The sequence below is a fragment of the Vanacampus margaritifer genome, chromosome 4 (genome assembly GCF_051991255.1).
Source record: "Vanacampus margaritifer isolate UIUO_Vmar chromosome 4, RoL_Vmar_1.0, whole genome shotgun sequence".
NCBI classification, from domain to species: domain Eukaryota; kingdom Metazoa; phylum Chordata; class Actinopteri; order Syngnathiformes; family Syngnathidae; genus Vanacampus; species Vanacampus margaritifer.
Window position 1 is genome coordinate 2,343,276 of NC_135435.1, and position 25,937 is coordinate 2,369,212.

General features: G+C 44.0%; 1 protein-coding gene across 5 annotated transcripts in view; it reads right to left on the reverse strand.

Annotated features, from left to right (window-relative positions):
- Nucleotides 1-25,937, reverse strand: part of cemip (cell migration inducing hyaluronidase 1) — a 203,186-nt gene that overhangs the window by 136,910 nt on the left and 40,339 nt on the right. For 4 of the 5 annotated variants that reach the window (XM_077563842.1, XM_077563838.1, XM_077563840.1 and 1 more), the window contains 5 exons: nt 20,630-20,808; nt 17,653-17,790; nt 15,029-15,167; nt 5,593-5,829; nt 2,966-3,145 (listed from right to left, as the gene is read on the reverse strand). In XM_077563842.1, the coding sequence (XP_077419968.1) occupies nt 2,966-3,145; nt 5,593-5,829; nt 15,029-15,167; nt 17,653-17,790; nt 20,630-20,684 (749 nt within the window). In that variant the 5' untranslated portion in view covers nt 20,685-20,808. The remainder of the gene's footprint in view (nt 1-2,965; nt 3,146-5,592; nt 5,830-15,028; nt 15,168-17,652; nt 17,791-20,629; nt 20,809-25,937) is intronic. The other variant, XM_077563841.1, reaches the window with a different exon arrangement.

The following is a 25,937-nucleotide window of genomic DNA, read 5'->3' on the forward strand; positions in this document are numbered from 1 at the left end:
GGCAGTGTTAAGCTGCAGAGACACACGGTTCTCTTACTGTGCCTTGCAATATGCTTATTGTCTGTATGTTTTGTTCATAATTAAATCTTCTTTTCCTTTTGGCTTTTCCCTTCAGGGTTCTTCACAGCGAATCAGTTGCCTCCATCTAACCCTGTCCTCTGCATCCACTGCTCTCACACCAAGTACCTTCATGTTCTCTTTAACTACATCTATAAACCTTTTGGCCTTCCTTTAGACCTCCTGTCCGGCATTTGGAAACTCAGCATCCTTCTGCCAATTTACTCACTACCTCTCCTCTTGACATGTCCAAACCATCTCAGTCTGCTCTCTCTGACTTTATCTCCAGAGCCTCTAACATGTGCCGTCCCTCTGATGTACTCATTCCTGATTCTATCCATCCTGGTCACTTCCAAAGAGAACCTCAGCATTTTCATCTCTGCCACCTCCAGCTCTGCCTCCTGTCTTTTCCTCAGTGGCACTGTCTCCAGACCAAACAACATCGCTGGTCTCACAGTTTTATAAGCCTTTTCTTTAATTTTAGCTGAAACTTTTCTATCACACATCACACACAGATACTACGTCTTGCTATGGCTAACCTTCATTCCCCTCCTTTCCAGGGCAAACTTCCACACCTCTAGCTTCTCCTCCACCTGTTCCCTGCTCTCACTACAGATTACAATGTCATCTGTAAACATCATAGTCCATGGAGATTCCTGTTTAACCTAGTCTGTCATCCTGTCCATTACCATAGCGAACAAGAAGGGGCTCAGGGCTGATCCCTGATGTAGTCCCACTTCCACTTTAAACTCCACCTACAGCACACCTCACCACTGTCTTACAGTCCTCATACATGTCCTACACCACTTGAACATACTTATCTGCCACTCCAGACTTCCTCATACAAAACCACAGTTCCTCTCTGGGCACCCTGTCATAAGCTTTCTACAGATCTAGAAAGACACAATGCAGCTCCTTCTGACAATGAAACCATACTGCTGCTCACAGATGTTCACCTTTGCCCTCAGTCTAGCTTCAACTACTATTTCCATAGCTTGATTGTGTGGCTGATTAACTTAATTCCTCTGTAGCTGCCACAACTCTGCACATCTACTTTGATCTTAAAAATGGGCACCAGCACACTTCTCCTCCATTCCTCAGGCATCTTCTCACTATCTAAGATCCTGTTGAACAACCCAGTCAGAAATTCTACTGCTACCTCTCCTAGGCACTTCCATACCTCCACTGGTATATCATCAGAACCGAGTGCCTTTTCACTCTCCATCCTCTTCAATGCCCTTCTCACTTCCTCCTTACTCATCTTTGCTTCTTCCTGGTCCACACAGTCACTTCTTCTACTCTTAGAAGACACTACTGGCATCTGTCAACACACTTCCATTCCTATCCGTTGTTACCCTAACCTGTTGCACGTCCTTCCCATCTCTGTCTCTTTGCCTTGCCAACCTGTATAGATCAGTCTCTCCCTCCTTATACTGTCCAACCTAGCATACAAGTCACCGTAAGCCCCTTATTTGGCCTTTGCCACTTCTACTTTCACCTTGCGCTGCATTTCCTTGTACTCCTGTCTACGTTCTTCAGTCCTCTGTGTTCCACTTCTTCTTAGCTAACCTCTTTCTCTGGATCCACTTCCGCACCTCCTCATTCCACCACCAAGTCTCCTTATCTTTTTTCCTTCCAGATGACACACCAAGGACTATCCTACCCGTTTCCCTGATCACATTTGTTGTAGTTGTCCAGTCATCTGGAAGCACCTCCTGACCACCCAGAGCCTGTCTCAACTCCTTCCTGAAAATTATACAGCACTCTTCCTTTTTCAATCTTTGTCTTCCTCACCACCAAAGTCATCCTACACACTACCATCATATGCTGTCTGGCTACACTCTCACCTACCACTGCTTTGCAGTTGCTGATCTCCTTCAGGATGCACCGTCTACAAAAGATGTAGTCTACCTGTGTACTCCTACCTCCACTCCTGTAAGTCACCCTATTTTCCTGCCTCTTCTGGAAGAAAGTATTTACGACAGCTATTTCAAGTCAACCACCATCTGTCCTTCTGCGTTCCTCTCCTAGATACCAAACTTGCCCATCACCTCCTCATCACCTGTTTCCTGCACCACCGTGTCAATTGAAGTCTGCACCAATTACAACTATCTCACTTCTAGGGATGCTTTGCATCATTTCATCAAGGTCCATCCAAAAGTTATCCTTCTCCTCCAGCTCACATCCTACATGTGGCTCATACCCACTAACAACATTGATCATCACACCAACAAACCACAAACTCCGCCTTCAACCCCTACTCCATTTCTTTTCCTATCTACACCGTGATAGAACAGCTTGAACCCTCCTCCTAAACTTCTAGCTTTTCTCCCTTTCCACTTGGTCTCCTGAACACACAGTATGTCCACTTCCCTCTGCATCCTGTCAACCAGCTCTCTACATTTTCCTGTTATAGTTCCAACATTCAAAGTCCCTACTCTCAGTCCTAGACTCTTGGTGTTCCTCTTCTCTTTCTTCCTACGAACACACCTTCCTCCTCTCCTTCGACCAACAGCAGTCCAGTTTCCACCAGCATCCTGTAGGTCAACAGCACCGATTGCGGTCATTGTTAGCCCGGGCCTCGACCGATCTGGTATGGAAGTCATATATTTGATTCGCATGTTTGATTTGGCCGAAGTTTTACGTCGGATGCCCTTCCTGACACAACCCTCTGTATTTATCCGGGCTTGGGACAGGAAGACACTGGCTTGTGCCCCCTTGCGGCTACATTTCAAAATCATGAACAGACTCAAGTGTATTACTAACATCCTAGATAAAGTACACTACATGTGCATAAGACAGGACACGCAGCAAACTGCGCTAAAACAAACCTTTAGTGGATTTGGCCATGAGTGTATAAGCAACAGCTGAAAATGTCCTGAAAGGATTTGTTTTCTTGTGCGCTTACCTGAATCCCAAACTGTTGATATGCTGACTGCCAAGACTGAAGATGTTCTTTTTGGCAGAGTCCTCCAAATTGTTGGAGCCCTCATCATTGACCACCATGGCTACAATGAGTTCTGCATCCACACGATCTAAATACTTTGCTAGGCGATAACTCTCATCCTTACTGCGATATGTGTCAAACCTGTGGGAATGACAGGAAGGTTAGTTTTGTGAGTGGGCAATTGAGATGCTGACAATTCTTACTAATCCTTGGGCCAAAGCCCAATATACAACTTACCGGTACCATTTGGTCGCCAAATTCTAGTTGTGATTTTTTTTTTATAACTATGCATCCCAAGTTTATGTTTTGATATGATAAAGCTCTGAGACTGGTAGCTTTTTAGTGTTTATCACCTCATGAAGTAAACGACATGCCTGTGGAAAAAAACACATTTTGCCACTGGTGCATATCCTGATTTACTTAAGGATTCTTATCAGTGGTTGATAATGCTGTGTTTGGTATCATTTTAAATGACATATTCTAAACTTTAGTTTAAGCCCATTTGTGAAACACTTTGTCAAATATAGCTCTTCAAACCATCAAAACCACTTTCATTTGTGGCTCCTAAACCTACACCTAACAGAGGACTTCTTCTTTGAAGAAGCCCTGTGAACCATCAACAACTATTAACATGGTATCTGTCAGGCAAAATTCAAATGCTGCCTGCAGTCAAAGTCCGGTTCTCCAAAACCCATATCCAACCTGTTTTCCATAATTCCCTTCTCCAACACATCTAAATGAAATGATCGACTCATCAGTAAGCTCTGCAGAAGCCTGATAACAATCCTGATTATTTTATTAAGATGTGTTGGATGAGGGAGGCATTAAAAAAAGGCTGGATATGTGCTCTAGAGGACCAGACTTTGGCACCATTGCCCAAATAGATTATTGAGAACCACATCGTGAAACTTGTTTCAGGTCTACCTGCAGTCCCTCCATACCATTTTGTGACCGGTTTTTCAGCTATCTGGAATTCATACCTCTATATGAGAGGGAACATGGGTCCGATAGGAGCTCCCAGAAAAGCAATTGGATACTCCAACTACCATGCATCAGTAAGATGATCACGTAGTGTTTTGCGTTTGTCAAGCTAAACTGTGCTTGTTGCCCTTCCTGTCTAAGATGATGCAACTGCCTGCAATTGCATCATGCAGTACTTTCCTAGTGAGCCTTGCTGCATGCTTTTATCACTCAAAGTACTATTTGATATCAGAAATAGAACCAAACTCTGTGAATCACTAATGATACTGTTTCTGGTACCCTGATTGACATGCATGCATTCACGAGCAGGGACTCTGTAAGGCCAGCCAGGCTCGACCCTTGAGTCCTTCCCAGACGACCGAGCTTCTCACCCTATAAGGGACCGGACACCATGCAGAGGAAATTAATTTGGGTCACTTGTATCTGAGATCTTGTTTTTTCTTTTACGACCCACAGCTTGTGACCATAGGTGAGGGTAGGAACGTAGATCGACTGTTAAATTGAATGCTTTGCCTGAAAGCTGAACTACTTCACTACAACAGATGGATTCAGCGTCTGCATCACTGCAGATGCCACAACGATGCACCTGTCGATCTCATCCCCAATCTTGAGAGGGTGCTCCAACATTTTTTCGACTGATGATCATGGTCTCAGATTTGGAGGTGCTGATTTTCATCCAAACATCTTCACACTGCTGCAAACCGCGCCAGTGAGAATTGGAGATTGCGGCTTGATGAAGCCAACAGTGCCAAATCATCTTCAAAAAACAGAGATGCAATACTGAGACCACCAAACCGGACACCCTCAATGGCTTGGCTGTGCCTAGAAATTATGCCCATAACAACAAAATTGTTGACAAAAGGGCAGCTTTAGTAGAGTCCAACCCTCACTGGAAACGAAAGCAGAGCAAACTCTGTTTCGGTCATACAGAAACCAAACAGCCCGTATCACGAGGTTTGGTACTTGTACTCACAAAGCACCCTGCACAGAATTGCCTGAGGGACATGGTCGAAGGCCTTCAACAAAGTCCACAAAACACATGTAGAATCGGAGTGGAATCTTCCCCACCATTGGCGTTAACACACCACAAGGTGGTGATCGGTTAACAGCGCAGCACCTCTCTTCACCTCAGTGTCCAGCACAAATGCATTCCCAAATCTGATGAAAGATCAGTCAATCATTCAACTGCGGCCTGCGTTGTTCCTGTGCCAAGTGCACGTGGACACCTTTATGTTTGAACATGGTGTTTGTTATGGACAGGCCATGACGAGCACATACAGTAAGTCCAATAAAAGAACACCACTCTGTGATCTGTGTTCTGTACGGGCAGCGTTCTTCGCAATCACGTCCTTCCAGGTCTCACTGTCATTTCCCACATGAGCATAGTCTGGAGCGGCGCTGTAGCGCAGCCACAGGGAGTTAACGGAAAGCGTAGAAGAAGAATCAGCGAAGAAGATGAACACTTTTATTCCCTAATTTTATTGCAATCTACAGAACAAACATGGCTTTGCATGTATCAAAACAACATGAAAAAGACGATGTTTTCATATTTGTCTCTAATAGACAGACAGACAGAGAAATAGCCAACAATATGAGTGTCCACTCACCTGTCATTACTCAATACCTCTCCAGTCTTGGGGTCAATTACATGGACAATAATGCCTCTGTTCCCCCAGCTCCTCTCCATCAGGTAGTGATTTTGGTGGCTTTCTCCAGGGTAGAGGGTTTTATTCAAGAAAGTCCACGAGAGCTTTTTTGCCCCATGGATTTCCAACGTCCCTCCAGTGCCGACACCAATGTATTTGCGCCCAAAATAGCTGTGCTCCTGATCAGTGTCATCTGACCTGAGAACAGAAATGTGAAAGTCATTAAAAACAACAAAAGCTGCAAAGAATAGTACATACAAGTCAAGTCATTCTGTATTGCAGACACAGGTCCAGTAGCGTTTTTTGCTCTTGGTGACCTGGGTGACCGCCCAGGGCGCAATATATTCTAGAACGCAGTGGCGTACAGGCGGCCCAAAAAATCTAAACAAGACTAGCTAGTTTACTCGCTAGACTACCGCACATTTCCACATCGAGTTAGTGGAGTGAGTGCCGGGGCGCCCTCATCGTCACGTCAACTTACTGATGAGACTCAAATCGGAAGGCAAGGGGGAGGGGGTAGTGGGCGATGGGTCAATTTGCGACTGAGACTCAAGGCAGGCAAGGGGGAGGGAAGCTGATGTATACGGCCAGCGCGCGCTCGTCCACCGGCCGAATGACCACCCACGTCATATTTATGTAGCAACCTGCGTCTTCTGCTGCCTTTTGATGGATTAAAAAAAGTGATGCAAAGCAACGTGTTGTAATGGGAGCCTCCAAACGTCAAACCTTGATCCAGGCTGACACAGTTGACATCGCTGGAATTCGTGTGAGTCCTCACTTTACAACGTTCACGAGAGGCAAACTTTTATTTTAATATGTCAATCCACACACAGATACACACACACACGCAACGCACAGTGATGCGGTTAAATGAGACAGTTACATGCAGGCACACAATACATGCAGGCACACAAACACAACGACAACAACTTATGTTGCAGGATAAAATTAATTATCACACTGCAGTAAAATGTGAGTTCAGTTCTGTTTTTTATTGCCAAGCTTGTTAATGTTGAAGACTGTCACCAAATTCTAATAATGCCTAAAACAATGCCTTTTACCCATCATCCTTTTAAATTGTGCTTAGTTTTCACTGAACCCATGTAATATCGTTCTTGTATCAGTTTTGCAGAAGAGGCAAGTTAAATGAGATAACACAAAATAAAATTAATATCATGAGTAGTAAAGTATCAATAAAATAACAAATTGCAAGATGCAGACGCCATAAAACACTGAAGCGATGCAGTCTCATGCTTAGTCAAAGACCAAAGAATAGAGATGTCTGACAAAAACCACAAGATTTGAAATTTTGTCCGTATCGTACAGCCTTAAATGCAACCAGCGAAGGAAGGCATTTGCTCGCCGCTCGCAGATAAAAGGGGCTGAGTGACAGAATCATTCCTTCGGACATAGTTGTCTACAGAAATGGTGTTCGGCTTTGTTACTAATTAACTTTTGAGTTGAATAAATGCACACAGAACTGCACCTTTGTTTTCCGTTTGTCTTTTAGATTTCATGATGAACTGCCGCTTTTAAGTGACAGAAAATATTTCTGAACACTTTTGCAGTAGTCACAACGCCACTGTTCAGCCTGGAGAACATTCGATTTAGGTTGAAGAAGTGTCCCCCCCAAAAAAACAAAAAACTAAAATGAATGCTTGGTGTCATTGTTAACTCTATCAAAAGCTTTAGTTGCATCAATAAAAAATAAAAAAATACAGATGTATTGAGGATGAAATACCTAGATACAATCTCTTTAAGTGCATAGCCAGTGGTCAGTTCCATGTTTTCGCTTATAACCAAACTGGTTGTCAGTGGATAGGAGAAACATTTCCAGCTTTGCTAGCAGAATTCGCTCCAGTACCCTAGAGAAGATACTGGCTAGAGCAATTGGCTGATAAATGTCCATACTTTTCCTTACTTAGGCAACACAATATCATTTAAAAAGCTGTCAGTCAACAGAGAGTGCTCAGCCAGATCCCCTCTGCTCATTTTTGACCAATCTAATTTCATTAGGGAGACAGCCTTACTATTGTTGGCCAACTGGGGAACATAATCAATATTTATCATAACAGCAAAAGGTACATGAAAAGAAGTGGCATATCTCTATACTTTGCAGTGATTCATGAGCATCAGCTGTGGTCAAAATATGGTCTAACCAAGATGTTGTTTGCAAAGGTTCTCTAATGTAAGTAAAACTATTGTCTGGCTGCACTTGATATAGTTTAGAGTCATTACAAAATTGCTGTAGATGTGCAAATAAGGATTGGCTATCTGACATGTCAGCATTAAAATCACCCATTTTATAAACACAGGAGGAGCTATTGCCCTCTTCAAAAGCTTGAATAAAAGCTAATTGACTCAAAAATTCCCACGGCATATAGATAGTTATAATAGTAAATTTATTTTCATTATGATTGAACTCTAGCCCAATGGCCTAGTCAACATTTAGACGTACCACCTTCACCAGTGGATCATATTTAATATTCCACAAAATGGCAACACCCCCAGCTATTCTCCCATGAACCATACACATGCTAAGATCAATAGTGGACTCAACCACCCCATGAAATTCCTTGTGGAGAGTGTTCAATTTGTCCAGGTCTTGTTTGGCAGGATATCACAGACCCACCACCAGACGACCTTTCCTGTCTGTAGCAGTATGTCCTACTCACAATCTGCGAGTGTTGTATGACACAATCTACATTATTGAATCTTGTAGCTGCCCACAGCGCAGTTGCCCGTTACACAGGTCTCTTGCTCGGAAGCAGCATGCGCTCCAACCTCACCATCGGGCAGCAACCCATCTTGCTGACAGTTGGAGTGCGCATCAACTCCAGGTAGCCCTCCGACTGCACCTATAAGGCGGCGAGGCTCATAATAGTGTCGGACAAACGATCCAGCGGGCCAAAACTGCGGGACTGATCGGTGTGGGGGGGGGGGGGTAGACTGACTGCCGTGACGGGACTGAGCGGGGGACAGACTAGTTGCCATGACGGGACTGGCTTGACCGGGGCTGACTTGGCAAAACTTGGGAAGCTTGGCTGGAGCGAGGACGACTAGACTGAGACTTAGACAACTAGACTGAAACAAAGATGACTTAACTGTGACGAGGCTTAGCTTGGCGCGACGGGAAACATAGACTCCCACACAGGACTTTGACACCTGACGTAGACAATGATCGCGCACCGACTGGACAAACACAACAGACTAAATACACCAACACTAATGATGTTGTAATGTCCTGGGGAACACAATAGGAAGAGGGCACCAATTGGTCAAACACACTGGGAAGGGACCAGGCACACGTAATCAGACGAGACAGGGGAAACACAACAAACACACTAAAATAAACAAAACCCTAACCCATACAAAACCGAAACGTGACAGTACCCCACCACCAAGGAACGGCTCCCAGATGTCCCTAAACAAAAACTAGCCAAAACGGGGAGGGCAGGGACAGGTACGAAGGCGTGAACACTGCCCCTAGACAGAGCCAGTGTCGGAAGTCATTAACAGGCCGAAGATGGCCTGACAAAAGCGGCAACAGTGCCGGATCAGGGAGTGGCCACAAAGAATGTGGCGCCAAGGGCTGGATCCGCCTTTGAGTGTGGCGCTTGCGCCGCCTGGCGCTGGGTCTGAGGACGGCCGCAGTGCTCGCCCCGCCTGGGCTTGAATCCTGGCTTTGAGACGGCGGCACGGGCGAGGAGGCCTGGGGCAGCAGCGGCACAGGCGAAAAGGGCTTGAGACTGGTGCTGCCGTGGACAGTCCATATGCCTCCAGCTGGGTCCTTGGTTGGTGGGATCATTCTGTCATGTAAAGGTGCGCGTAGGAGAGGGTGGACCTAAAGGTGAGGAGACAGGAATTGTGAACAAAAGGGGAAACTTTATTGGAACAAGTGGGGACGGGTCGCCATGACGGGACTGGGCGAGATGAGAGGGGACGGGTCGCCGTAACGGGACGGGGCGAGAGGAGAGGAGGCTGGTCGCCGTGACGGGACCGGCTTGACCGGGGCTGACTTGACAGCACTTAGCCGGGACGTGGAGAACTTAGCCGGGACGTGGAGAACTTAGCCGGGACTTGGAGAACTTAGCCGGGACGTGGAGAGCTTAGCCGGGACGTGAAGAGCTTAACTGCGACGAGGACTAGACTAGACTGAGACATAGACGACTAGACTGAGACGTAGACAACTCGACTGAAACAAAGACAACTAGACTGTGACAAGGCTTAGCTTGACGCGACAGAAAACCTAGACTCCCACACAGGCCTTTGTCTCCCACACAGGCCTGTGTCTCCCACACAGGCCTTTGTCTCCCACACAGGCCTTTGTCTCCCACACAGGCCTTTGTCTCCCACACAGGCCTTTGTCTCCCACACAGGCCTTTGTCTCCCACACAGGCCTTTGTCTCCCACACAGGCCTTCAACACCTGACGTTGACAATGATCCCACACCAACTGGACAAACACAACAGACTAAATACACCAACACTAATGAGAAACACCTGGTGAACACAATAAGAAGAGGGCACCGATTGGTCAAACACACTGGGAAGGGAACAGGCACACAGGTGGACGTAATCAGACATAACGAGACAGGGGAAACACTCAGAAACACAAGACAAACACCAATCACAGAAAGGCACGACAAACACCAAAATAAACAAAACCCTAACCATACAAAACCGAAACGTGACACTAAACTTCAATTTTGTTAAAAATTGTTTTTGACAATAACAAGTGGACGGTATGTGCTGCTTTGAACACCACCATTTATTTTATTAGTTTTTATTTAGTTCCTTAGACCCCAATATTAGATTTGCCAGAGGCATCTTTTGTTGAATTACAAGTATAATTCTTTAATAAAAAAAATATACAGGGTGTCCATAAAGTCTCTTTACCATTTCAAAAATTTATTAAAAATGCAATTGATTAGATATTTTATTTAGATTTGTTCTATTGTATTCAGCTTTTATTAAAAATTGTTTTACCTCTTTTAATACACTTCTACCATTAGTTGCACAAAGCACATCAAGACGGTACTCGATTTCTTGCCATGTTCGCTGTAGCATAGCCTCATCAAGTGTGGCAATGGCATCAGTAATCCTTTGCTTAAGGTCAGTAATGATAAACACTGTGTGTTTTTTTAAACACTGAATACAATAGAACAAATCTGAATAAAATATCTAATCAATTGTATTTTTAATATTTTTTTTAAATAGTAAAGAGACTTTATGGACACCCTGTACGTTAACATTATTAAGCATATCGTTTATACATGTATTTAAGGCAAGTTGTAAAATGTCTGAAGTCCTCTTGTTTATGTTAAACAAATTTAAAACATCATAAATCATGCTGTTTCAAATGTTCAATACTGTAAATGTATAGGATTGCATGCCGAGAAACTTTTCTTGGGATTAGTAATATGACGGCCTCGCGGCTTCAAAAGTCTTGGCCTATCGGCTATCCAGGTTATATAAGATCAGTGGTTCACGCTGACTGCGTAACGAATGCGTAACGCAAGGAAAATAAATAAAATTATTTGAGTCTGTGTGTCAATTCCCACCAGCTGCGGTGTGGTGCGTATGCGGATGCGGAGCTGTGGAAGAAATTACACAAGCCGGACGAAGTCAGGAAGTCAGGTGTCGGCATCAAGGTAGATTAAGTATATTTCAAAATAAAACCTGGGTTGTGGTGGGTGGGGGACAGGAGGGGGGTCGTGGGGGGATCAGAGTCTGTGGGCCGGTGGGGTGCCTGGTGGGCCTGCCGTGCCCCGTTCTGCTGCGTTGGGCTTGGGTCGCGGGCCGTGTTAGGGTGGGGGGCGCTCTAAGCTCCTGGGTTTGCTCTCCGGCCGGTGGCCCCTGCAGGGCCCGGGGGTTGTGCCTTGGCACTGCCGCAGCCTGGGGGGCCCTGGGGGGTTGTGCTTCCTCTGTTCTGGCCGGGGTCAACGGCTCCCCTCTTTGGTGGAGGTTTTCATGCATGCCAGATCCACCACACCAGCATCTACCAAAATTCAAACACAATCTGCTTCTTCCTCTGGTCGTTGAATCGGTGGAGGCAGTTGTCTGTGGATCTCACTCTGCTTCATCCTTCCTTTCCTCAGTCTTTCCTTTGGTCTCTTGATGTCTCCCTAATTGGTTGGAATTTAGATGTTTCCGGGGTTGAGGAAAGATTCTGGTTGGTAACCCGGTGGATTTCACTTTTCTTTCTTTTCTTTGATCCTTCCTCGGGTCTCCTGACAACTTCACGACTCTAGCGGGATTCTGAAGTATTCGGTTTAGGTGAACAGTATGGGATTTTTAAAAGGGTTTTAGGTGAATTAATGAGCACACACGAATGCACATATGCAGACACACACACGCACATAGAAAAAAAAGGAAAAAAGAGAGAGCAATGATGATGACATGTCGAATCGGTAAGATTGTCGAATGAACTGAATTCGACTGACTCAATACTGAGCTCTCAGAAGAAAAAAAAAGAAGAAGAAAAAAACATGAGCCATGTGCAACGAAGTAGAGATGTGGTGAGGTTGGAGAGAGAAGAGGAAAAAGAAGCTTTATCTTTTCAATGGCTACAGCACACATGGCTAGGTGCAACAAAGTGCACAAAGTAGGAGGGGAAAAAAGTGCTACTAAAGTTCTTCCCACTTGTAAAGGCTACCTGAATTTAAATTAAATACACACAAGAATTTAAGATCCATTAGGATCTTCTGAAAAGCATCAAAGGTAAACCTGAACCCCTTTGGATTTTCCACATTAAGAGCATAAGAGTCCAAAGAGCATCATTACCACTCCCATTGCTACAGAAGACAAATCATGTCATCATCTGATCCCAGTATCTTTAGGTTGTTGCAGAAGGCTCGAGTTTTCTCTTTGTTCAATGACTGCCATTGTGGTACTAACGTGTTGTCGTTTTCAATGCGCATGCGCAAGTCCATTTGACTCAAACTAAATATATTACCTGGACAGCATGAAGAATTTTTTTTTAACTCTTTTAGTGCCAAAAACGTAACTAAAATCCAAATGAATGCCGCAAAAACGTTCATTGGCGTTTACTCTGTTTTTTTCTTTCTCAATGGGCAATGGAACTGGTTGCGCAGCGTTCTTTTTGTGAATGGGTGTAAAAATCACAAAAAAACTACTAACTATGGCCAACAGATGGCAGCATTGTATCTCTTTTCAATGGGCTCCCGGTATCAGGGAATTACACTGAAACATGACAAATCTGATGAAATTGAACGTTTTCAAGGATGACGTGACTGATCAAAGCCTTTGTCACATTAAATTTAATTCACATAGCGTCACTAAACAAACTATATTAGTGTCAAAGTCACTGTTGTGCAGAAAATGTATCTTTTCACAAAAAGCTTGTTTTCTCCTATGTTTTCAATTTTCGCTCAATGTCACTCAAATGACCTATTTTCAAATGGTGATGGCTAAAGAACGGAATAAGGTAGAAAAATACTTTTTTTTCCTAATGAAAGAATGGAACGCAATCTTTTATGTGGTACCAATTCCAGTTTATGTCGTCAAAGCACACAATATTCTGTTTGCCTTGAAAGATGAGTTAAAATGCTCGAAAGCGTCTGGCACTGTCGGGGTTGTTTTTTGGATAACACGTGGCAGTAAAAGAGTTTAACTGGAAGAAAATCAAAAACTTTATTTTGGGTCCTTTGGACGTATATTTAGTCCAGTAAAAATCTAACTTGATGTCTGTCAATGCAAACTAAAAGGTTTTCAAATCAATAACTTTATCCCGTTTTGAATGGAAATTATTACTTTTGTTACTTTGAATGAACAACTGCATATAACAATTTTTACAGCGCGTGCACGAGTTACAAAATCTGTAAAAGGTGTTGTGCAACTTCGGTAAGCACTCTGCTTGACTGACTACGTGGGAGCATTTCCGCGGACACATTGCTTGTATACAGAAAATGCGGCCCTGGTTGAGGACTGGCAGGCATGATGAGAACCCAAAAGACTCAACTGAAAGATGACGTGTCTGCTTGCACTGTTGTTTGAGCTCAAAAAGTTGTATTTTTTATTTTATGATTTGAAAATGTCAGAATTTGCAAATAATTTTATGTTTTTGTCTGTCTAATGACATTGTGGGTGGCACGGTGGATAACTGGTTAGCACGTCTGCCTCCCAGTGCAGAGGACGTGAGATCGAGTCCGGGCTTCGGCCTTCCTGGGTGGAGTTTGCATGTTCTCCCCGTGCTTGCGTGGGTTTTCTCCGGGTGCTCCGGTTTCCTCCCACATTCCAAAGACATGCATGGCAGGCTAATTGAACACTCCAAATTGTCCATAGGTGTGGATGGTTGTTTCTCTCTTTGTGCCCTGTGATTGGCTGGCAACCAGTTCAGGGTGTACCCTGCCTACTACTGCCTGAAGCCAGCTGGGATAGGCTCCAGCGCCCCCGTGACCCTTGTGAGGACAAGCGGTTAAGAAAATGGATGGATGATGACATTGTTTTTAAAAATAAATCAGACTTTATGTTCAAGCAGTTACTACAGTTAGAATTATACACCATAGTTACAAAACACAGTATTAAGGGAGATACTTTAAAAAAAAAAGTAAACTCGAATGATAAGGATCCACTACATTTATCAAATGAATTTTTGACAAGGTGCTTTTTTATTTTGATAAATACTGTAAATATGGTTCTAACTTGTAAGTATGCACAGCAAAAAAATAGGCAGGTATTGCTATACCAGACTTAAAATTGTTACTTTTGAGTCGGAATTTTTTTGGGGTAATTTCAATAAACAACAATTTTTTTTTAAATAATTCAAATTTACACAATAAAAAAAAATGGTATCGAAAAAATTACTGTGACACTAATGTATCAAATTTTGTGTATCGTTGCACATATATATATCTATATATATATATATATATATATATATATATATATATATATATATATATCCATCCATCCATCTGTTTTCTTAACCGCTTGTCCTCACAAGGGTCGCAGGGGGCGCTGGAGCCTATCCCAGCTGGCTTCGGGCAGCAGGCGGGGTACACCCTGAACTGGTTGCCAGCTAATCCAGGGCACACAGAGACGAACAATCATCCACACTCACAATCACACCTATGGACAATTAGGTTTGTTCAATTAACCTGCCATGCATGTCTTTGGACTGTGGGGGGAAGCCGGAGTACCCAGAGAAAACCCATGCAAGCACGCAGAGAACATGCAAACTCCACCCAGGAAGGCTGAAGCCCAGACTCGATCTCACGTCCTGTGCACCGGGAGGCAGACGTGCTAACCAGTCAGCCACCATGCTGCCCCTATATATATATATGTATGTGTGTGTGTGTGTGTGTGTGTGTGCGTGCGTGCGTGCGCGTGTGTATAATATACAACCACGTTTTAAATTCTTGACTCAAGCCTACCTTCCAAACAGAGAAATGGTAAGGTTGCCCTTGTAAGGACAGTCTGGACTTCCAATGTGCAGTTCCCCTTTATTTCCGATAAGAATGTGTTTGGTCCGAAGAAGAATTGGCCGGTTGGTGTCAGCAATCACCAGTTTCCCTGAACAGATGAGAGACACAAGTAAAGGAGACAGGAAGAAGAAAGACATTATTGAAACTCCATTACCCTCAGAGATTTACTTTCTTTTATGCTATTTACCAGAAACGGGCGCGTCAATAATTTTTGAGCGTCTGTTATGTGGCAATCGACAACAGTCAGTCTTTCCCTCTGCCATGGCATCCATCATTGACGGACTGACTGACCTTCCGTCATTATTGACAGAATGCTTACTTTTTAACTTGACGTTAATGTCAGGCTCGCATGGAACTCCATGTGTTAGGCATTACTGACACCTAGTTGTAGAAACAGCGCATTGCATAGCATGCTCTCAAAGTCATTGTTTGTGAGACCTAAGTAAAATGCAGCGTTTATAAATGTGAAGAAGTAAGAGTAATTGTGCTTTTTAGACATAGTTTCAATTGATGTGACATCAATTGCAGTCACTGGCGGAGCCAGAGGGGAGGCCAAAGTGGCACGTGCCCCTGCTCAAATGAGATTGGACCCCGCAGACGGAAAATGATTGACATATCATGGCACCAGCGCAGTGGAGCCACACGTCTTGCCAGTGCAGCCTCCCATTTTTTTCAATCAGACACCTATTAATTGTTATGCTACTCCTGCACATTAGGTGGCGCACCACAATATGTTGTAATCCACCTCAATAGGAGTCACCCTATCTCTAAGGGAAAGCGGAGGAAACTCATTTTGGCCGCTTGTATCCGGGATCTTGTTCTTTCGTTCAGGACCCACTGCTCGTGACAATAGGTGAAGGTAGAAACATAGATTGACCGGTAAATTGAGAGCTTCACCTTTTGGCTCAGCTCCTTCTTCATCACAACGGACCGATACAGAGTCTGCATCACTGCAGATGCTACACTGATCCGCCTATCGATCTCCCGCTCCATCCTGCCCTCACTCGTGAACAAGACCCCAAGATACTTGAACTCCTTCACTTAGGGCAGGATCTCATCCCCGAGGCGGAGAGGGCACATCACCCTTTTTTGACTGAGGACCATGGTCTCGGATTTGGAGGTGCTAATCTTCCTCCCAACCTCTTCACACTTGGCTGTGAACTGCTCCAGTGAGAGTTGGAGATCACGGCTTGGTGAAGCCAACAGCACCACATCATCTTCAAAAAGCAGAGATGCAATGCTGAGGCCACCAAACCGGACCCCCTCAACGCTTCGGCTGCGCCTAGAAATTCTGTCCATAAAAGTCATGAAAATAATTGGTGACAAAAGGCAGCCTTGTCCACTGTTCCAAGGCTGGGACAAAAACCACACTGCTCCTCCTGAATCCGAGATTCGACTTCCTGACAGACCCTCCTCTCCAGCACAACCCTGAAAAGACCTTACCAGGGAGGCTAAGGAATGTGATCCCTCTATAGTTGGAATACACCATCAGCCTGTCCATCCAGAGGCACTGTCCCCAATGTCTAAGCGATGTTGTAGAGGCATGTCAACCATGACAGCCCCATAACATCCAGAGCCTTTAGGAACGCTGGGTGGATCTCATCTCCCAATCACGCCCCTCCAGGTCTCCCTGTCATTGCCCACGTGAGTGTTAAAGTCCCCCAGCAGAACGAGGGAGTCCAAAAAGGGTGGGTACTCTGAGCTGCTGTTTGGTGCATAAGCACAAACAACAGTCAGGACCCTGAGTGGTAAGTCAATGCACAAGCATTTGAAACTTGGCCCATTGAGGCACCCGTAGCCTGCAATGTCTTCGCCATGTATAAAGTAAAAAAATAAAATAAATAAAAACTAGGACCAGAGTGACAACAGCAGACATGCAAGTGCAGCACAGGAGAGCGAGGCAAACTTACTTGGACCTAGATCCACCAGCTCAGTGGTAGAGTGTCCGCCCTGAGACTGTGAGGTTGTGGGTCAATTCCTGGTCGGTTCATACCAAGGACTATAAAAATGGCCTCCCTGCTTGACACTCAGCATTAAGGGTTGGAATTAGGGGGTTATATCACCAAATGACTCCCGAGTGCAGCCCCTGCTGCTGCTCACTGCTCCCTCATGGCATGGGTCAAATGCAGGGAACGGATTTCACCCCACTTAGGTGGGTGTGACAATCAGTGGTACTGATAACTTTTTTTTTCTTTTTACTTTATCTCCCAGAGCCGTCATTTTGATGGTTATATTAATTTCAATGTACATCTTTCGAGTTGCCGGGACCCGTGGGTTTGCGTGGCTGGGCAACTGCAATTCAGAACGGAAGCTTTGGCTTTGGAGCTTTCACAAGCTAGATTACTATGGCGAATAATAAACTGTACTTCAGAGGAGACTTTACAGCTACATTCTCAGACAAAGCTGACAGGGAGTCTGACGAATCACGATGAGTGGCCGCTGGATCACTCGAGAGTTCCAGACGAAAAAGAAAAAAAAAGCTGATATAAAGACGACCTTGATGCTTTGTTGGATCAAACAAGGTGCTGCTCCACAGAGCAAAAAAATGGGTCAAACATTGCTTTTTGACTTACCCCCATTAAGAATCTCAATGGAGTGTACAGTAGCAGAAGTTGTGAGGAGGACCTTCCTGCCATAACTGATGACAACACGATGATGTATACTATGTCCTGGCATCCATGGCTTCAGCCCAGGTTCTTTGTCAGGACACACTGTAAGAGTGTGCGAGAGGAAACAACAGTTACACTTCCAGTAATCCACGGAACGTGTCATCCATTCATGCAAAACACAAATGAGTTAATATTGGTTGTTACTGAGTGACAACTGTAATAGAAAAAAAGGATTACAAGAGCTCACAAATGGAGGTTCTATTTCGTCCCTCATTGACCGCCAGGTGGTGGTGCTGAACAGCACGCAAAGTGCCTTCACACACGCGCAGACGACAATGCATACCAAATAGACACGGAGTCAGTGTCCCCTAGGTGACCCATGTCATGTGTATAAAAGGCCATGGTGCCCGGAAGACAGTTTCGCAAACTTTTTCGCACGTTTGACTTGCTCTTGCTTTTGCTCTCGCTGTTTCGCCTTGTCTGACGCTGGAGGCCTGTGATCGTATCTGCTAGCATTATTCATCATACAAACCCACTGTCAATAACGCCCGTTGCTGCTTTTAGATCCGGCGGACGGCTGTGATTCCACACCGGCTGCCGCTGCTGCTTTCACCGGCGTCTTTTGCTGCTTGTTTTTTTCTTTTATGGAGGGCTCCACTCGCTGTACGAGTTGTGGCTTCTCTTTCGTGACCGAGGAGAGCCGCTAAAGCTATTGGAGTGCAGCCTGCCTTCATCCGACGCTCATCCGACTGCTGACTCTGCTGCTATCGGCGCCGTGCCTCAGTCGATTGGAACTTTAGGTCAGAGGCGCTTATCGTCTGCTGGGGTGGTGGGCTGAGAACACTCAAAGTGCTGTGCCAATCTTGCTACCGCTCCTGCTTTGTCGAGGAAGAAGTATCTGGCCCACCTTTTGTCCTGCTGGGGTGACACAGGTACTTTTTCACGGCTCCAGGCGGACGGCCATGCCTTGGCCGCCATGCGGGGTGCTGCGGCTGCTGGCTTGGCCCGTATGCCTACTGTGGACTCCGCTGTGGCATCCCTCTTTGTCTGACCCTTAGACAGGCTGTGATGTGCTCTCGCCCTCAATGTCGTGTGACGGATGACCTGCTCACTAGGTCGTATAACATGGGGGCGCTAGGTAACTCTCTGGCTCTTCTGCTTGTGCTCTCAGCGGCTTTATAGGACGCAGATGTGGAGGAGCCTTTTATAGCATGGCATTGAGAGACTTTGCCCTCTTATCTAGAGAGCATGGCCGGTGTTTGTCGTTCTTGATCCAGGCGCACCATTAGGTCGCGCTGGCAGAGTCTCCCTTGTCAGAGTCTTCCAGGAGGTCGATACGGAACCTCCCTTTGGTTCCGAGAGAATTTTTCGGTTCTGCTGCAGTGGGTGCACCGTGCTTAGGAGACAAGGCTGCAGTTCGTCAGCCTTTCCAGGTTCTCTGCCCCTCCTGGGTCTTCGAGTGCTGCTCTCCTGGCCGACCCTTGGTTGCGGCCTGTGCAATAGTTTAAGCCCGCTGTGGGCTATGGTGCTCAGCGACCCTTGTGGAGACCAGTCACGGACTTTTGTTCCTCTACCCGTGTGCCTCCCAGTCAGCCTCGGTCTGCACACAGAGATTGAGACCGTGGGGCTGGCCGTCGGTTACTTCTCCTGTCAGCAGCTCAGCTATCCTCCCACATGCTGACGACGGCCGACATGTAGCGGACGGTCGCCCGAGGTGAATGGTTCACTTCTGTCGAGCTGAAGAACGCCTACTTCCTCACCACAGGCGGTTTCTCTGCTTTGCCTTCATGGGCACTGGCAGTTCCGGGTCCTCCTTTCCGGCCTATCGCTCTTTCTGGGGGTGTTTACCCATTTTGTGAAGGTGGCTCTTGCTCCCCTGCAGTCAGGGGGCATGAAGGTTATCTGGACGATTGGCTGATCTGCGCGCCGTCTCGTGTCCAGGTGCGCCGAGACACATCAGTTATTCTTCATTATGTATCATGGCTCGGCCTCAAGGTCAACCTGGAGAAGTCCTCTTTAGTTTCTAGTTTAGGACTTATTTTATCGGATTGTCTTTGGACTTTGCTCGAATACCTGAGGTCAGGTTCTTTCCTGTCAGAGAGGTGACATTCCACATCCCTAGACCCAACTTCTGTGGCTGGAGATCAGACCGCCAACGTAATACAATGCACCCAACCCCTTTTCTCCCTCCAACAGGTGTTGTGCCCTTGAAAAGGCTGTTTGGGCCACCAGGTGCTTTCCATCAAGTCCCACTTCAAGCCTGCATCCAGAGGGGGGCCCTGTTGACCAGTGTCCAGTCGAAAGACACCTAGGTCCAAATATTTTATTTGGACTGACATAGTCTTTGTCTGGTCCTCTCACCTATATGCCCTGGGTGAAGCTACCAGGGCGAAGTCCCCAACAAATTATATCTGAGGATCATTGGGGGCGACAAACCCCTCTACCACTATAAGGTGGCAGCTCAAAGTAGCCTGGAAATCCAGACTCACTCTCGGTGGGGCAAAACTTGAGCTAACAGACAGTGAAATGAACCAATGAGCGAAAAGCAGAGTGACGTCAGAAAAGCGACTCGTTGAAGTCTTTTTTTTTTTCCTGAGTAAAAATCCAACATCCAGCCAAAGAGAGACAGTAGTGAATCACTTATGTCGTTGCGGGAAAAACTTGGAGTAAAGAGAAACATTGCTCACAAAGACAACGTCACGCAAATAGACAAATTTGATAGGCCGGCCTGTTTTCGGCTGGCGCCGAATCGCCGTCTATGAACGAAGTGAGTGTGGCTTGTCAGGCTAAGCTCAAAGAGGAGCAGAAAAACATTCTTCCTCTTAACATAACATAAAACATCATTTTCAAATATTGCTTTGGCCTGATTTCGACACTTACGGTAGTGTTTTAGGTGCCATTAACTCACTTTTTCTATTTTGAAATAGGTCAGTGAACTCACATGCTTGGATGCTGGGGAACAGCAGAGCTGCATAGAACACAAAACATGTCTTCATCTTTCTCGGCTTCCCACAAACCAAACTCACACCAGAGGCCTTCTAAGGTCGTTTTGGACCTCCCACTGGGCTGCAGATGGAGTAGCAGTGCGTCAAATTCACAGGGAGCGGTTATCAAAGAGATCTGAAAAAGAAAATATGCAAAAATGAATGTACATGACGTGTACACCTTTACAATATTATTAACATACCTTGTCCCAAGATTCCAGCATGACAATATCTTAGTAACCCTTTACTAAAAATTGGCTTGATTTTAATATCCTTTAATTTCACCTGGGATATATTGCTAGCCAACTAAATACCATTACATTTTAGGGTTTTATATTAAAAAAACAAAAACAAAAAAAACATGAAACTCACAAATTTCCCAAATTGAAGGCCATGAGTAATTGACCATGGGCAATATGGTGTGCGTGTGCGAGCTGGTGTTGTGCAACACCATCATTCAGACATGTCAGCCTGTCAGGGAAGCCGAAAAGGCGCAAACACACTTCAAAATAAAGCTAACCAAATAATACATTGATACCAATGCAACAGCCTTGGCGGATTTTACTTTGAAGTCTGCCTGCAGGGTGGCATAAATGCAAGCTTGACCTTTGACATTTTGGCTTGCATTATCAACTTTTTTATTTAAATTATTATTATATTAAAATGTCCAAGATTAGATCACTGATGGAGAGGCAACAACTTCAAACTTCGTTCAACATCTGAAGTTGCACAAAGAATGGTAAGTAAGCTAATGTCAGTTGTTTATCGGCTAATTATCGTTGCTAGCTGCATAGTTTATGAGACTATAAACTCACACATTGCAAACATGGCAATCTGTTGCACCACTCAGGGTTCACTCCCTGACGCCTACTTTGATGGTCAGCCGAAATACTTGAGACTTACTTGTGACTTGCAAAACAATGACTTACTTCCACCTCTGGTCGCTATCTCTCTCAGTCCACCGGTTTCCAACCTGGCCAGGGGTCCGTTTCTCAAAGCAATGAAGCGAATGAGGTCTGAGAGCCAGTTCCAGCTAAGACGAGACTTTAAACTAGGTGGCATAGGGCTCTGTCTGCGGTTGGCCTTAAACTGTGGAACAATCTGCCTTTCCACATTCAAACTGCTCCCACGCCCATTTAAATGAATCTGTGCAAGTGTTTATATTTTCAAATGACCACTATTGCAACATTTTTACGGAATCAAAATGCCCCATTTGGAGTTGTGCAAATACTGTATACATAAATCCAGGAGGCAGCGCATTAAGGTAGTGTAATTGATTCAATCGGGGGGGGGGGGGGGGGTTGGCGGTTGCTAGGTACCTTCCTGAGGTGTATGTTTTGTAGAGTGGGTGGGGTGTGAGAAGGTAGAGCTAAGCAGGGAAACAGTAGTAGAGAAAAAGCTGCTCCTGGTGGTTTTAGTGGAGAGGAAGTGGTGGTCTAGCCGAACAGATTGGGGCATGAAAGTCAGAAAGTTCAATAATATGAAAACACAAATACCCAGATCCATGAGTTTGGTAATTATCTTGGAGGGGGTAACTTTGTTAAATGCTGAACAAAAGTCAATAAAGTTATGCATGTCCTTATTATCAATGTGAGAGAGGACAGAGTGAAGTGTTATGGAGACTGACTGGCATTGTTCCAAAACAAATTAATGTGTCTATAAGTAATACCAGTATATAGAGTAAACCGAGATCAATTTTATCAACCCTATCCAAAGTTCTAGAAAGAGTGGGTTACTTGGGAGACTAGAATATTTACTAGAATATTTAGAAAAACACAATATACTGGTGTTTTCACAGAAAGGTTTCAGAAAACAAAACTGCACGAGTATAGCCATTTTAGACTTGAGAAAATAAATGATGCTTTTGAGAGAGGAGAAATGGGCATTTGTGTTTTTATCAATCTCTCAAGGGAATTTGATACAATCGATCATTCTATCTTACTTAGGAAGTTGGACCATTACAGTGTCAGGGGTATAGTACTATGGTGGTTCAGGGACTATGTTTATGGCAGACAGCAATATGTAAATATTAATGGAAAAGATATCATTTGGAGTTCCCCAGGGATCTATTTTGCCCCCTTTTTGTTTGTTATTTGTACAGTATTAATGATTTAGTTTTTTGCTCACGAGATATTTATTAATTAACTTATTTTTGCCGATGACACAAATTTATTTGTGTCACATAAACATATTGATCAGCTAGAAAAGGTGTTAAATGAGCAACTACTGAAGGTAAACACTTCTTTCAAATAAATTATCTTTGAATATTAGTAAAACCAAATATATTGTCTTCTGTATGAATAAACATAAATGCAGTGATCATGACATGAACATAAATATAGATGGTAGACCTATAAGTTGAGTTTCTATATAAATATATTATGTAGCGATTATTTGGGTTGCTGTAATGGCGAACGAGAAATTTAGACGGTACTGAGAGGAGTTGTAATTTCCTCAGCAACCTCTGGAGGCACCACGTTGACTTGCTTGTTTGTAGGAGCAAAATAAACGATAAAAATCCTATTATCAAGTATTCATAATCTGAAGTTGCTACTTTTGTCAATCATGGAGTTCTTTGCTTTACTAATCCACTCAGTAAACACAAACTATTTGGCAGAAATTGAATTTCTAGGCAACATATTTATTTAGTAAACAGACACATATATCAGTCACAGCCTAACCTATTAATGAAACGGAATAAAAAAATGTGAATCAAAGATAAAAAGAAAACATGCAACCTAACGAACTAAGACAATAGGAATGAAAAAGGTAGCTGGTAAATAGAGATGAATGCATTTTGACCCGTCAACCTTTTTTTATTTGAATAAGCGTTGGGCCAGTGGTATATGGTCAGATTGCAATGAAGGCGCACTTATGGACTGGTTCAGGTGCACGGGAGAGAGAGGGACTCGGCAATTGTCGATCCTCAATTGAAGAAAACTCCGTTGGAGGCAATCTGAGCGGTCGGCGCAAGCACAGCTGGAATGCTGCACTGGAGTCTCTGGCTGATGGTGATAGGCGCACGACTGAGAGGCCGCTGCAGGTCCCCGGTTGGTGGAGAGGTGCTCGCGCAGTGTGGAGGCTGCGGCAGGTCCTTGGCTGGAGCATAAATGGGCTCGGTGCCTAACAGCTGTTGTGGAATCGGGTCGGCGGGACGCTGTGTGGTTCAGTGAGCGGAAGGTAGGTGGGTCGGCTCTCGGCAGGAACAGACACACACGTTTTGGGATGTGCAGTGTGGTTGCGAGTCCTTGCATGATGCGTGCTTTGGGGGGGGGGCGTGGCTCAAGAAGGAAGCCACGTGGTCACTCAGCGTGTTCGGTGATGGGTCAGGAGAAGGTCATGAGGCAAGAAGAGCGAAGAGGGAGCAGAGCAAAGAAGAGGGGGAAGTTCCTTCGCGCGCTGGCTTTTAAACTGGTGTCCCCCGCGGGGGTGTCAAGCAGTAGTTCCGCCTCTTCCGTGCGCTAGAAGCAGACTTGGTCGACTGAGACCAAGCTTTTGGGATAGCATTTGATATTTTTTTATCAGAATTGACAAGCCAGAAGCTTTATTTATTTTATTTATCATTCTGAACACATTTCAAACATTACCACGATCATAAAGTTATTGAATCCGCTAAGCTTACTAATTAGCTAAACTTAGATGGCTGCAGAAGTTACACACATCATTCATTTGAGATAGACATACAGATTGTGTACAAAGATAAACAACAGAAGTCACTTGATGTCAGTCAAGTACATAGTGTATGTCCGAATTATGTAGACTTCAGATTAATTGTGAGCGGCAGGATTCTTGAGGATTATACCAATAGTGGCAGCTGGAGGGCACTGTTGTACCATATAACTCCCAAGGGGCATTGTTTCCAAAAACACATGGCTGATTCCTGTGAATAGACCAGACTATCAAAGTGGTCTGGGGACTGATAAGCAGTCTTATCGCTAGTCTGCTTGCTTATGTGTTTCCTGTGGGTTGTAAAAACGAAATCTAGTCCCTGCTGGAGGGAAATTCAAAGAGTTTTTCCTTTTTGAACTGTCTCTGGTTGGTTTTAGAAAACACAGGTTTAAGGCACACACACACATACCCCAGGGGGAAGTGTTTAAAAAGGCAAATAAGAAAAAAAATTAAGGGTGACTGGCAATATTCGTTACAATTATTTTTGTATTATATTTGTTATATTAGTTTTATCTTCAGTTTATTTATTTATTATTTTGACGTTTTTGGTCCTCCATAAAGTAGCCTCTGCAATGTTGTAAAATCCTTCCTAAACGTCATTAATTGAAACCTGTGTGTTTAAGAAGTTCCTCAAACCATAATTTGGATCTCAATAAAATAACGGATGAATTCATCAACACAATGTACAGTTTGGGCTTATTTCCAAAGATAACTCGACCCACCAGAATTACATCCAACTGTGCCACTTTAATTGATAATATTAATACTAATGAAATGGGAAACAAAAAAAGTGATCATCTACCAGTTTTTATTATCTATGATCAAAAGTACAAGAACAGACAAACAGGTAAACAGATAGAAAGAAACAATAGAAGCTTTTAAGAATGAGCTGCTGACCCAAAATTGGGAGATAATATATAAACAAAAAACTGTAGATAAAGCATTTGAAACATTATTGAGTATATTTAACGGCATATAAGATAAGCATTGTCCAGTTAAGGAATATATACGCAAACGAAAATATAATAACTGTCCATGGATCACAAAGAGATTGCAAAATGCTTATAAAAAGAAAAATACCTTATACCGGAAATTTGTGAGACTGAAAACTAAACAATTGGAAAATAAATATAAAAGATATAAAAATAAATTAACTCGTATTATGAGGGTAAGTAAGAAATATTATTGTAGAAAAATATTAAATGAAAACAAAAACAGTATTAAAGGAATATGACGTTTTTAATATTTTTTTTGTAAGTATTGGACCTGATCTTGCACACGAAAAAAAATCTCAGAACTGAGAAGACTGTGGAAGATTTTATAGACAGAAATCCCTATTCAATGTTTCTTACTGCAGTAAGAGAAGAAGAAATATTGAATATTGTTAAAGTTTTAAAAACAAAAAGTAAACCGATTATAATGATATGGATATGATAATAGTGAAAGAAGTAATTGAAGGAATTTCAAAATCATTAACATAGATTTGTAATTTATCATTTAAAACTGGTACATTCCCACACAAAATGAAAATAGACAAAGTCATTCCACTGTACAAAACTGTAAACAAACATCACCTCACTAATTACAGACCTATTT